Source organism: Ranitomeya imitator, chromosome 8, assembly GCF_032444005.1.
Source record: "Ranitomeya imitator isolate aRanImi1 chromosome 8, aRanImi1.pri, whole genome shotgun sequence".
Taxonomy (NCBI): Eukaryota; Metazoa; Chordata; class Amphibia; order Anura; family Dendrobatidae; genus Ranitomeya; species Ranitomeya imitator.
In genome coordinates, this window is record NC_091289.1 from 101,102,694 (window position 1) to 101,117,309 (window position 14,616).

Below are 14,616 nucleotides of genomic sequence, written 5' to 3' on the forward strand. Positions count from 1 at the left end.
AAAGTTTAACAAAAGAAATTTGTTTTCATGTTGCTTAGAAATCAACACCCACATTTGTTCCACAGTGATATTAAAAAAAATCCTGTTTGTCTTTTTTGCTTGTGAGCATCATACATTGCACTCATAGTTTTACTCGTTTTAAATAATCTGCCTATAACAAAATAAATTAAATTAAGCCTCCTGTTTAAGGCAACTTTTCCCAAAAATCAGGGGCATAAAAAGAAGGCATTTTGTAAAGGTACAGTGTCATTTTCTGGAACTTCTTTTTTGGATTGAGAGATGCAAACCAGCAACAACGGAAAGCATCCAAATATCAAGGTGGACAACAACAGATTGTTATGGGTTTATCATTCCACCTTGCTCTGTATCTACAAGGGTCTAACCATATGGGATATTTACAGAATAATCTTATAGAGCTGCTACAAAGTTTATGGTGACTTGTGAGCATCCTCCTACATATAAAGACCATCTAAGTAAAAGTGAAATCACTTTCCAATTACATTGCCTTTTGGATACTGTACTAATCCCAAGTAGCAGGCTGTATTAGTAGGACTCATGCACATGTCTATATTACAGCTCCATACAATCCATAACGTGTAACGGCATCTTCAGGAATAAGACCGTTTGTGGTCATTTTTTCCTCTTTAGGCCTTCAGTGGTTTTGGACTCTCTTTTTAGCATATTCCCAGCAGCTGTAATTTGATCCCTCACTTAAGAAAAATTTGTTGACTGAGTGGAGAGATTTGTAAAAGACTTATCATCAATGGGGGAAAAAAAGAAGTGGATAATAAGTCAGTAAAGAGGTGTTCTTCTCTAATAAGATATGACACATTTTCTAATCTCTGCTTGAACTGTTATTTCATAAAACATGAAATTAAAATTGTGATTATTATTAAGTTGTATGGAGACATAATATAGCACTTGTAGACATCTATGAGTTCCTATATTTATCCAATAGAAATAGATTTTGATCAGGTGGTGGATTCTAGATACATTTTTCCCTAGAAACATTGCTCCCATTAAGAGAATACAATTTAATACTGTATAGAGTACCATACAGCAACACACTGAAGATCTACCATTCTGTAGTGTGCCATTGTAAAGCCTATGGCTGGATCACTGGCATCAGGTGTTATACAGACCTGCATTTACATTTTTCTTGTTGACAGGTACACTGCTAACAGCTTTGGCTATTATAATGCACAACTCACAGCACTGCATTCTGGGGAAGGCTTTTTTTTACTATAAATCACCAGAGCCAGCTCTGTATTGACACATGATGTTGTTTTATAGGCTATATCTCAATGTTAACTGAAAAATGCAATTCAAAAGAGAACTTATGCTGCAAATGTGGATCATTTAATAAAATACTAGCAACTCAGTCAATACTATATTTAATAGGTTATGGCATCTTCGGTTCAATCGCTGAATTTTTAAGACTGAAACATCAGATTTTTGCATCCAAATTTTAATTTCGCATTGTATTGGATAGGCAACATAAATTGCTCTGTTACACTAGTCGTCCCATTCTTAAGAAATTGCCTGGAACTGCATTCAACCAAAGTGATTCTTAAATGCAAACAGCACCGCATACATAAGTTTAACTGATAATAAAGTCATTAACTGAGCATCTGTTTTTACTTCTGTTTGGCCACAGGCACTATGAAACAGTTATGGCAAAAGCCTTTCGAGTTTATTCAAATAAATAAACTGTATAAAATCTATGTGCACATCCAAAAATGGGCACAATAAATAATCACTGCAAAGAATTGTTTCAGCTTTGTCATCCCCATGCATTGTCCTCGAGGCTAAGAAGTAGCTTGAAAATTCCCGGTTTTCCTCTTCTCATTCTTATACTCCATTCAGTCCTACTTAGGAGGAATAACTATAACCGGCTGTCCTCTTTTCGGCCTCCACATTAGCACCTGTGCATCATTAGCATTAGGCTTTACTAGCGCATTTGGTGGGACTGGCTCCATCCGGCTTAAAATCCTTGGCTGCTCCTGCTGAGTCCTACCCACCAATCTGGCCCGTTTACCCAGTAATTGAGTGGGATCTACCTCTATATCTACCCTCATCCTCCATTTTATTGTTTGTAGAATGATCTTCTCCTTGGTGTTTGCGTTCATAGCTACCAACCAAGTAGTGAAACTTTGGTCTCTTTTAATTCTGGTGAGCATGGGGACATTGCTTTCACTCACTGGTACTGCCCACGTCACACTGGGGTAGAAGTTGTCATTCATGCTGACGGAGAACCTGGAAATTTTGTTTGTGGGACCCATCAAGGTCACAGTTTCAGTGGTGTTTCCATACCAAGGGTAGCTTACTCCATCTGAATCACTAATGGCTTTTACCCGTCCTTCTCTTAAATCAGGGAGTTCCCAGCTTGACCTAGGGAGATAGAAAAATATACATTATCAATTGAGGAAAATATAATTCACTCCAGACACACTGTTACTATGATGCAGAAATGTGCAGTTAGTCCCACAGTCTGCTTTACACCTATGCATTTTGTGAGGGATAAAGAAGCTTATAGTAATATCCCTAGTGGCCTAGGATAGTAAAGAGCTTCACAGTAAGGACCATGGTGGTCTAGGTAAGTGAAGAGCTTAATGGTAACAATCCTGGTAGTCTAGGTTAGTGAATGGGTTCATGGTAACATATCCAGTGTTGAGTTCTGTCCCTATTGCCTATGACAGAAAGCTAAATTGCTCACCCTTCCTCTTGTTACAGAAAGCATTATATAGGGCAAGAAGCAGATAGACCATCTCCGTGATCATTTAGCTGATGCCCCGCTTCTTAACACATGAATCGGAAGGGCAAATGCTAGTAGCCGGCTCTATTGATTCTCAAACTCCCAGACACTCGTGTTGCCCCTTTCATCGCATGGACAGTTCTAGCTGCTTCTACAAGCAGCTGATTGGTGTAAAGGGTCGGGAGCAATATCCTATACCTTCTCCCTTATACTAGGTAGAAAAAGCATATCACAATATAATATGTATGGACAGTCCTGCCAGCATTGTTATCTGTATTGAGAAAAAGACAGACATATCCTGCTGCTCAGTCCTGACCTAAAGACACAGTTTACATTCTGGCAGTAGTAACTATGATCATCGGACCTACACGCATAAAGCACAATCTTATTTAATTGTTTGTGTGTGGCTGTTGCTCACTTCTACATAAAAATTGAAATATAAAAAACATGAACAGGTGGCACCAATTCTCATGTGTGTGAGTACCGTGATGGATACTTTGCACCAAAACTCTGCTCCAACCCAATGTGACATTCTGTAAATGATGCTTGCTTATGTAATGCACCCTAAACTCCAGGTGATCTGTTTTTAATGTTCATCACAGAAAGCAGAAATACTCAAGGTTCAGACAATGACTCCCACATGGCCGAAGCTTTTGACAACATGACGGAGACACTCCTTTTGGGCACTGTCTAAGTAAGGTGCTAACTCAAGATTATCAAAACCTCTTTTTTGAGAAGATAGCTAGTCAGGGTCTCAGGTAGACAACTGGCTGATATTTTGAGAAATCGATTGAGTGCAAACTCTGGGAAGTCCTCCTTGACCTCAGACTAAAGTGAAACCCAAAGGTATCTGGTTACAAAGCAATTACCCACTTTTCTCAAGGACTACAACAAGAACTAGATAAAGTGGCAGATCAATTACAAAAAAAATTAAAAAGGTTAAAGGGACTTGGTGGTCCTTGGGTATAAAATGAAGGCAAGTGAATCAAAGCTAAATTCTAGTCGAACAGATAAATCAGCAAATTGTCTGAACATATGATGTTTACTCCAAGTTGGATGTCATATGGAAAATCATTGAAGATGGAAAATTGTATTAGTTCTGTAAACTCCCGAAATCATTTACAACCTTACACCAAATGAAAAAATCCCTACATTGTATGTTACTACCTGAGATGTGTGAAATATGTTAAAACTGGTTTCATTTATGCGACCCTTACAAGCACATGTTCAGGTGGACTACACCTTATGATTTCATGATCAAAGGAAAATGAAAAAAGGGACAAGGGACCAGGGCCGCCATCATGAAATTACTGCCCTTACTGGCATATGGGGTCCGATGAACAGAAAATGACATTAGTGGGCACGTCGCCGTCACTGTAATATGCTGGAACGAAGGTCCGCGCCTCAGATGTATCAAGCGAATGACTCCGCTGGATCTTGGCCAGGTAAGGAGAAACTTTTATTTTTTTGTAATGCCGCACTAAGGTGTAGGTGCATTATACCCCTATGAGGGTGCATTATACTATGGGGGTGCATTATATTACTATGGGGCTGCATTATACTCTGGGGCTGCATTATACATCTATAGGGGTGCATTATACTATGAGGTGCACTATACTACTATGATACTGCATTATATTATGGGGCTGCATTATACATCTATAGGGGTGCATTATACTATGAGGGTGCATTATACCCCTATGGTGGTGCATTATACTACTTTGGGGGTGCATTATATTATGGGTGCATTATAGTAATATGGGGCTGCATTATACTATGAGGTGCATTATACCCCTATGGGGGTGCATTATACCATTATGGAGGTGCAATATATTATGGGGTGCAGTATACTATTGGGTGAATTATACTACTACTGGGCTGCATTATACTATGGGGCTGCATTATTCATCTATAGGGGTGTATTATACTATGTGGGTGCATTATACCCTTATGAAGGTGTATTATACTATGGAATGCATTATACTATGGGGGTGCATTATACTACTATGGGGCTGCATTATACATCTATAGGGGTGCATTATACTATGGGGGTGCATTATACCCCTATGGTCATGCATTATACCATTATGGTGGTGCATTATACCATTTTGGGGTGCATTATATTATGGTGTGCATTATACTACTATGGGGCTGCATTATATTATGGGGTGCATTATACCCCTATGGGGCTGCATTATACCCCTATGGGGGTGCATTATACCACTATGGGGGTGCAATATATTATGGGGTGCATTATACTACTGTGGGGCTGCAGTATACTATGGGGTGAAATATACTACTATGGGGCTGCATTACATCACTATTGGGTGCATTATACCCAATGGGGGTGCATTATTCCCCTATGGAGGTGCATTATACTCCTATGGGAGTGTATTATACCACTATGGGGCTGCATTACACTGCTATGGGGCTGCATTATACTGCTATAGGAGTGCATTATACCTATATGGGGCTGCATTATACTATATATGACTATGGGGTGCATTATGGGAGCAGTATGAAGAGACATGAGGCAGAATGGGAAGACGTGGGGTACAGAATGTGGGATATTATTACTGTTGGGGCCAATTGAAGGATATTATTTTTGAGGATACTGTTTTCAATGTGGGGGAGGAGAGGTCCTGTTACTGTGCAGGGCGACACGGTCCCTTTTTTTCTTCATCTGGCATATAATGTGTATAATATCACAGGTGATCACTGTATTAACTGTACACGGACACTGTATGCTAAGTACAGATCTCCTGTGTATAATGACATTAGTATTGTGTTTTTTTTTAATTAATGATCAGTATTGTAGTATTCGATCACTATGTGGTGATAATATGTGATCTGGTCATGGTGTGGTGGTATTTGTTCCTTGTATGTGGTATTATTGGTCACCATGTGGTCGTAATATGCGATTTGGTCATGGTGCGGTGGTATTTGTCCCTTGTAGGTCTGGGAGTTGAGCTTCACTCCATCCTCAATCCGAAAAAGTCCCACAAGTTCATCTTTGATGATACCAGCCCATACCAGTACCCAACCTCCACCTTGCTGGTGTCTAAGTCGGAGTGGAGCGCTCTGCCCTTTACTGATCCAGCCTCTGGCCCATCAAGAGCCACTCTCATTTCATCTGTCCATAAAACCTTTGAAAAGTCAGTCTTAAGATATTTCTTGGCCCAGTCTTGACGTTTTATCTTTTGTTTCTTGTTCAAAGGTGGTCATTTTCAGCCTTCCTTACCTTGGCCATGTCCCTGAGTATCGCACACCTTGTGCTTTTTGTTACTCCAGTAACATTGCAGCTCTGAAATATGGCAAAACTGGTGGCAAATGGCATCTTGGCAGCTTCACGCTTGATTTTCCTCAATTCATGGGCAGTTATTTTGTGCCTTTTTTGCCCAAACGCTTCTTGCGACCCTGTTGGCTATTTGCCATGAAACGCTTGATTGTTCGGTGTTCACGCTTCAAAAGTTTGGCAATTTCAAAACTGCTGCATCCCTCTGCAAGACATCTCACAATTTTGGACTTTTCAGAGCCCATCAAAAATCTCTCTTCTGACCCATTTTGCCAAAGGAAAGGAAGTTGCCTAATAATTAAGCGCACCTTATATAGGGTTTTGATGTCATTAGACAACACCCCTCCTCATTACAGAGATGCACATCACCTGATTTACTTAATTGGTAGTTGGCTATCAAGCCGGAACAGCTTAGAGTAGGACAACATGTATAAAAAGTATCATGTGATCAAAATACAACTTGCCTAATAATTCTGCACACAATGTAATGTTGAGGAAACTCCAGCCACAACCACTCCGTGCTGAAGAATGAAGGAAGGAGGTTCAGGAGGAGATATTGGATCCAAGCTGCGTGATAAGGCATCCTCCTTCGCATTCTTGGATCCAGGCCTAAAAGTGATGGAAAACTGAAATCAAGAAAAAAAAGTGACCACCTCACTTGCCTCGGGGTTAAACGTTTGGCCAACTCAATATAAGACAGGTTCTTGTGGTCCGTGATGACCGTGATTTGATGGATAGCCCCCTCCAAAAAATACCTCCATTCTTCAAAAGCCAATTAAATGACTAGTAAATCCCGGTTACCCACATCGTAATTCCTTTCCGGAGAGGTATGGTTCATCATAGATAAGTCCTAGGGCCTCAAAAAAACCTATCCACCGACATTCGTTCAGCGGCAGAGGGGGACAATGAGAAAGCCCAAGATTGGGGACCTTCCCAGAGTAAGGAAATAATTATTCCTACCCATTGACTCTCATCCCCAGAGGATCAAGGTCTATGTTAAAACAACAATTTGCAACTCTCCCTAAACGTACAAAACTTATCCCTCTCACCAGCAAAGGTGTCAGGAAGCTTGACTGAGGGTCCGGGAGAGTGCACGGTGACATCTCCTGAATCCAAAATGAGGCAAGGGAGATTAACCCCCTTATGACCATCCCAGGGAGATAATAATCAGAAACAAACCCTGGACTGGATCATGACCTACATGAGTCAACAGTGTGATGCAGCAGCAAAAAACACACTTCTAGGATGTATTAAGAGAAGCATAGAGTCTAGACCACGTGAAGTAGTTATCCCCCACTACTTCTCCTTGATCAGGCCTTATCTGGAATACTATGTTCAGTTCTGGGCACCACATTTAAAAAAAAGACATTGAAAAACTGGAGCAATTTCAGAGAAGAGTTACTAGGATGATGAGTGGACTGAAAAGTATGTCATACCAGGAACCGTTAAAGATTCTGAGAATGTTATGCTATCAAAAGAGGAGACTTAATAGTTATCTACAAATATCTGAAGGGATGTCACCGTGTAGACAGATTATTCTTATTCTCATTTGCACATGGAAACACAAAAAGCAATGAAATTAAACTGACAGGGAGAAGATACAGATTAGATATTAAAAAAAAAATTTTGACGGTGAGGGTGATCAATGAGTGGAACTTCAATGTAAGTCTTCAAACAGGCTGGACAGACATCTGTCTGAGATGGTTTAGTGAATCCTGCATTGAGCAGGGGCTTGGACACGATGACCCTGAAGGTCCTTTCCAACTCTAACATTCTATAATTCAAGTTTATGAGAGCCAGAACAAGGCAAAAACAAGACTCTCTTACATTTACATTAAGAGTTTATGACCATTATATCTGACAGCTAATCATGAAAAATATGACATTTCTTTTCTAGATATGACTTTGAAGGCTGTGGACAATGGAGTAGAAACTTTATCTTATAGGATAAGAATGGCAGGGAGCGTCATATCATATACCTCTTCATGTCACCCTACACAAGTCATTAAGAATATTTCCTGCAGTGAAATTACCAAACTAAATAAAAATTACACAGAAGAAACAGATCTGTAAAAAGAAAAAAAATAGATCTCCTCTATTATAGGCTGCATAAGGGCAGATACTCGGAGATAGTTTTCAGACTGGCAATATAGAACATTGGAAAATTGAATAGGAACGATGTGTTAAACAATAGGAAGGATAAAAATAAATCCAAGAAATAGAACAAATGTGATATTTTTGACCATTTATAGCAATCAGTTTTAGCAAATTACAGGAATAATAAAATATATTATAACATTTTAGAAAAAGTCGATATCCATAGAAACATCATTAGCTCAGAATTTTAGTTTGTTTCCAAAAGAGCTCCAAGTATAGGTTCTATAGCTTCATCCAGTTTTTTTTTATAGGAAAAGAACAATGATGCTGAATCATCAAACAGTAAGTGCCAGAAATTTGGTGTAAACAGGCTTAAAAAGTCATAAAATGTTTGTGTAAGGCTACTTTCACACTAGCGTCGTGTGACGTACGTCGCAATGCGTCATTTTGGAGAAAAACGCATCCTGCAAAGTTGCCCGCAGGATGCGTTTTTTTCTCCATAGACTTGCATTAGCGACGCATTGCGACGTATGGCCACACGTCGCATCCGTCATGCGACGGATGCGTCGTGTTTTGGCGGACTGTCGGCATAGAAAACGTTGTATGTAACTTTTTTTGTGCGTCGTGTCCGCCATTTCCGACCGCGCATGCATGGCCGAAACTCCGCCCCTTCCTCCCCGGACCTTACAATGGGGCAGCGGATGCGTTGTAAAACCGTATCCACTGCCCCCGTTGTTCATTTTTTTCGCAGTTTGCGTCAGTACTTCAGGCCGCCGCATGGCGACGGCCTCGTACCGACGCTAGTGTGAAAGAATCCTGACTTGCAGTTTCACGAACATTGTTACTTTTAGTGTATACTATGCAAGCCATGCCAAATTTTTTGTGGGATGATCTTAGCAAATAGGGCGTATACAGTGGACTAATTCATCATAATTTCTACTGCAAAATTACAATTTTAAAAGGTGTATGGCTGCCCAAAGATGTGCCAACTATATTAAAGGGCCACTGTCACCCCCCTACAGCCGTTATAAACTAAAAGAGCCACCTTGTGCAGCAGTAATGCTGCAGTCTAACAAGGTGGCTCTTTTAGTTTTTGTTTCTGTTATTCCCACAATAAATGTATTTATAATTTCGCTGAAATACCTGTCTTTGTCCATGGAGGCGGGTCTGAAGCCTCCTCTTAGAAGCGCCCAACTGCAGTCAGTCATCTCTTGTGTAGATTTTCGCCGCCCCCTCAGCGCTGTTATTGTGTGAATTCTGACGCCTGCGCTCTGCTCTTCTGCCTTCTAAGAGGAGGCTTCAGTCCCGCCTCCATGGACAAAGATAGGTATTTCAGCAGAATTATAAATACATTTATTGTGGGAATCACAGAAACAAAAACTAAAAGAGCCACCTTGTTAGACTGCAGCATTACTGCTGCACAAGGTGGCCCTTTTTGTTTATAACGGCTTGAGGGGGGTGACAGTGGCCCTTTAAGTGCATAACATAACAAAAATAGAGCATCTTACTCCAGCACAGTCTTTATAAATACTGTAATACAAAGCGCTAATCTTGATGAATATGGCCCAATGTCATGACTGCCATGTCTGGTTCATACAGCTCTGGCAAAAATTAAGAGACCACTGCAAAATGTTCAGTTTGTCTGTTTTTTCTCTTTATAGGTACTGTATATGTTTGAGTAAAATGTAAAATGTCCTTTTATTCTATACACTTCTGACAACATGTCTCCGAATTTCGAAGCAATAATTTTTGCATTTTTTTTCTGACAATGAAAAATGGTCAAATGTTTTTTAAAAAGTGCTTTCAGACCTCAAATTATGCAAATAAAACAAGTTCATAATCATTTCGAAACAAAAATACTAATGTTTTAACTCAGGAAGAGTTCAGAAATCAATATTTTGTGGAAAAACCATGATTTTTAATCACAGCTTTCATGCGTTTTGGCATGCTTTCCACCTGTCTTTCACACTGCTTCTGGTGCAAAAATTTAAGCAGTTCTTCTTTGTTTGATGGCTTGTGACGATCCATCTTCCTCTTGATTACATGCCAGAGGATTTCAATGGGGTTCAGGTCTGGAGATTGGGCTGGCCATGTCAGGGTTTTGATGTGGTGGTCTCTTAACTCCTTTCTGACATATGATGTACTATCCCATCGAGGTGGTATGGGCCCGTATGACCACCGACGGGATAGTACGTCATCACCGATCACCCGAGATCACGGGGGGAGCGCGGTCGATCGCGGTCGGGTGTCAGCTGACTATCAAAGCTGACATCCGGCACTATGTGCCAGGAGTGGACACGGACTGCTCCTGGCACATTATTCCCTGGAACACTGCGATCAAACATGATCGCAGCGTTCCGACGACATAGGAAAGCATTGCGCAGGGAGGGGGCTCCCTGCGTGCTTCCCTGAGACCCTCGGAGCAATGCAATGTGATCGCGTTGCTCCGAGGGTCTCCTACCTCCTCCTCAATGCAGGCCCTGGATCCAAAATGGCCTTGGGGGGCCTTCTGGGTCCTGAAGGGAGGTGGCTTGCAAGCGCCTGCTCAGAGCAGGCGCCAGCAAGCCTCCCTGCAGTGCCTGTCAGATCGCTGATCCGACACAGTGCACTGCAAAGTGTCAGATCAGCGATCTGACACTATATAGTCATATCTCCCCCGGGACAAAGTAAACAGGTAAAAAAAAAATATTGTTCCAATAAAAACATTTCTTTATCTAAATAAAAAAAAAACAATAAAAGTACACATATTTAGTATTGCCGCGTCCATAACGACCCGACCTATAAAACTGTCCCACTAGTTAACCCCTTCAGTGAACACCATTAAAAAAAACAAAAAAACAATGCTTTATTATCATACCGCCGAACAAAATGTGGAATAACACGCGATCAAAAAGGATACAAAAACACATGATACCACTGAAAACGTCATCTTGTTCCGCAAAAAACGAGCTGCCATACAGCTTCATCAGCAAAAAAATTAAAAAGTTATAGTCCCCAGAATAAAGCGATGCAAAATAATAATTTTTTACATAAAATAAGTTTTATCGTATAAAAGCGCCAAGACATAAAAAAATGATATAAATGAGGTATCGCTGTAATCGTACTGACCCGAAAAATAAAACTGCTTTATCAATTTTACCAAACATGGAACGGTATAAATGCCCTCCCCAAAAGAAATTCATGAATTGCTGATTTTTGGTGATTCTGCCTCACAAAAATCGGAATAAAAAGCGATCAAAAATGTCACGTGCCAAAAATGGTACCAATAAAAATATCAACTCGTCCCACAAAAAACAAGGTCTCACATGACTCTGTGGACCAAAATATGGAATAATTATAGCTCTTAAAAACAATTTTTTGCAATAAAAAGCATCTTTTAGTGTGTGACAGCTGCCAATCATAAAAATCCGCTAAAAAACCTGCTATAAATAGTATATAAACCCCCCTTCATCACCCCCTTAGTTAGGGAAAAATAATAAAATTAAAAAAAAGTATTTATTTCCATTTTCCCATTAGGGTTGGGGCTAAAGTTAGGGTTGGGTCTAAAGTTAGGGTTATGTTGGGGCTAAAGTTAGGGTTGGGGCTAAAGTTAGGGTGGCTAAAGTTAGGGATGGGGCTAAAGTTAGGGATGGGGCTAAAGTTAGGGATAGGGTTTGGATTAAATTTACGGTTGGGATTAGGGGTGTGTCAGGGTTACGGGTGTGGTTAGGGTTATGGTTGGGACTAGGGTTCGGGGTGTGTTGGAGTTAGGGGTGTGGTTAGGGTTGGGATTAGGGTTAGGGGTGTGTTGGGGTTAGGCATATGGTTGGGGTTAGAGTTAGGGGCATGTGCGGGTTAGGGTGTGGTTAGGGTTATGGTTAGGGTTGGGATTAGGGTTAGGGGTGTGGTTAGGGTTATGGTTAAGGTTGGGATTAGGGTTAGGGGTGTGTTTGGGTTAGGGTTTCAGTTAGAATTGGGGGGTTTCCACTGTTTAGGCACATCAGGGGCTCTCCAAACACGACATGGCATCCGATCTCAATTCCAGCCAATTTTGCATTGAAAGTCAAATGGAGCTCATTCCCTTCTGAGCTCTGCCATGCCCCCAAATAGTGGTTTACCCCCACATATGGGGTATCAACGTACTCAGGACAAATTGCATAACAACTTTTGCGGTCCAATTTCTTCTGTTACCCTTGAGAAAATAAAAAATTGGGGGCGAAAAATCATTTTTGTGAAAAAATATGATTTTTTATTTTTATGGCTCTATAATATAAACTTCTGTGGTCAGAACTTGGTGTGTCAAGTTGCTCACCACACATCTAGATAAGTTCCTTAGGGGGTCTACTTTCCAAAATGGTGTCACTCCAAACACGACATGGCGTCCTATCTCAATTCCAGTCAATTTTGCATTGAAAAGTCAAATGGCGCTCCTTCCCTTCCGAGCTCTGCCATGCGCCCAAACAGTGGTTTACCCCCACATATGGGGTATCAGCGTACTCAGGACAAATTGCACAACAACTTTTGGGGTCCAATTTCTCCTGTTACCCTTGGTAAAATAAAACAAATTGGAGCTGAAGTAAATTTTTTTGTGAAGAAAAGTTAAATGTTCATTTTTTGTTAAACATTCCAAAAATTCCTGTGAAACATATGAAGGGTTAATAAACTTCTTGAATGTGGTTTTGAGCACCTTGAGCAGTGCAGTTTTCAGAATGGGTATTTTCTATCATATAGACCCCTCAAAGTGACTTCAAATGTGATGTGGTCCCTAAAAAAAATGGTGTTGTAAAAATGAGAAATTTCTGGTCAACTTTTAACCCTTATAACTCCCTAACAAAAAAATAATTTTGGTTCCGAAATTGTGCTGATGTAAAGTAGAGATGTGGGAAATGTTACTTATTAAGTATTTTGTGTGACATATCTCAACATTTTTGCCAAATTTCCATTTTTTCACAAATAAACGCAAGTAATATCACATAAATTTGACCACTATCATGAAGTACAATATGACACGAGAAAACAGTGTCAAAATCATCAGGATCCGTTGAAGTGTTCCAGAGTTATAACCTCATAAGGGGACAGTGGTCAGAATTGTAAAAATTGGCCCGGTCATTAACGTGCAAACCACCCTTGTGGGTAAAGGGGTTAATTTTTGCCAGAGCTGTATTTCCAGATTTTCCAACTGTGGCTAGTAGAAGTATGCTGCATATTCTTTCATGAGAATTAGAGATTCTATTGAATCTAGTACTACAAGATGTGGGTAAATCAATTGACGTTACAGGTCAAGTCATTTATCAAATGTTACAAACTATCATTTTAGTGTTTCCGCACTAAAATCCTTCAGTGACATGCACCAGAAAGATGCTGTTTATTTCACTTTTCAATTTAAAGAGTATTCTGATCAATGCGTGATAAAACAACAGAAACTGATGATCAGGGAGAAAGAAATGCTGAATGTTTTTATTACTGTACAAATATGCCAGCCCCAAGGTATGAGGCCCAACAATATTTTAGATGCTATTATTAATACAGTTCAGGTTTTGGAAGGATTTAACTTTTACATGGACTTTACATAAGTGGATGTATATATTTAAATTAGATTAAATGGTGTTCTGTTCTGCAATTTATATGTTTTCTAGTGATGAGCGAGTATACTCATTGCTCGGGTGGTCTCCGAGTATTTGTAAGTGCTCAGAGGTTTCGTTTTTGTTACCGTAGCTGCATGATTTGCAGCTGCAATACAGCCTGAATACATGTGGGGGTTGCCTGGTTGCTAGGGAATCCCCACATGTATTCAAGCTGTCTACCCGCTGTAAATCATTCAGCTACCGGAACGAAAACTAAATCTCCGAGCACTTACAAATACTCGGAGACCACCCGAGCAACGAGTATACTCGCTCATCACTAATGTTTTTCAAAATCGACAATGCATCAAATACTTATTTTCCCCACTGTATATGATTTGGAGGACAATTACTAATCACACACATTCCTCAACATTGAAATTGCAAAATCAACAAAGGAAAATATGTGGAAGTCTGGAAATCACAGAATGGACAGACATGTTAAAGATCTGCAAATGATGAATACATGGAAAGAAATTTTCAAAACATCTCAATTTATTCAGTTACGAGTATGAGCTCCACAGGCAGAAATGGCCGAACTTGAACACATTGCCGGCTATAAATTAAGTTATTAATGGTTTTCAGGAGAATGTTCTGCCATGCTGAATGCACTTGGACACACAAATCATCTAGATCATGCGTTGGCAGCTACCTTTGCAATTGCTGGCCAATGATGTCCCAAATGTGCTCAATAGGAGACAAGTTTGAAGATGCTGCAGGCCATGGTATGATGTTTAGAACATGCAGACTACTCACTATACCCCAATCATATGCATCTGCCCCTACATCACTGAAGATGCTGCAGGCCATGGTATTATGTTTAGAACAGGCAGACTACTCACTATACCCCAATCATATGCATCTGCCCC

The 14,616-nt window shown here is 40.2% G+C and overlaps 1 protein-coding gene across 1 annotated transcript in view; it reads right to left on the reverse strand.

Annotated features, from left to right (window-relative positions):
- The window catches only part of FAM78B (family with sequence similarity 78 member B), a 214,847-nt gene continuing 200,231 nt past the window's right edge, over positions 1-14,616 (reverse strand). Inside the window, exon 2 of the mRNA XM_069737221.1 lies at positions 1-2,391. Within this exon, the coding sequence (XP_069593322.1) occupies positions 1,869-2,391 (523 nt within the window). The 3' untranslated portion in view covers positions 1-1,868. The remainder of the gene's footprint in view (positions 2,392-14,616) is intronic.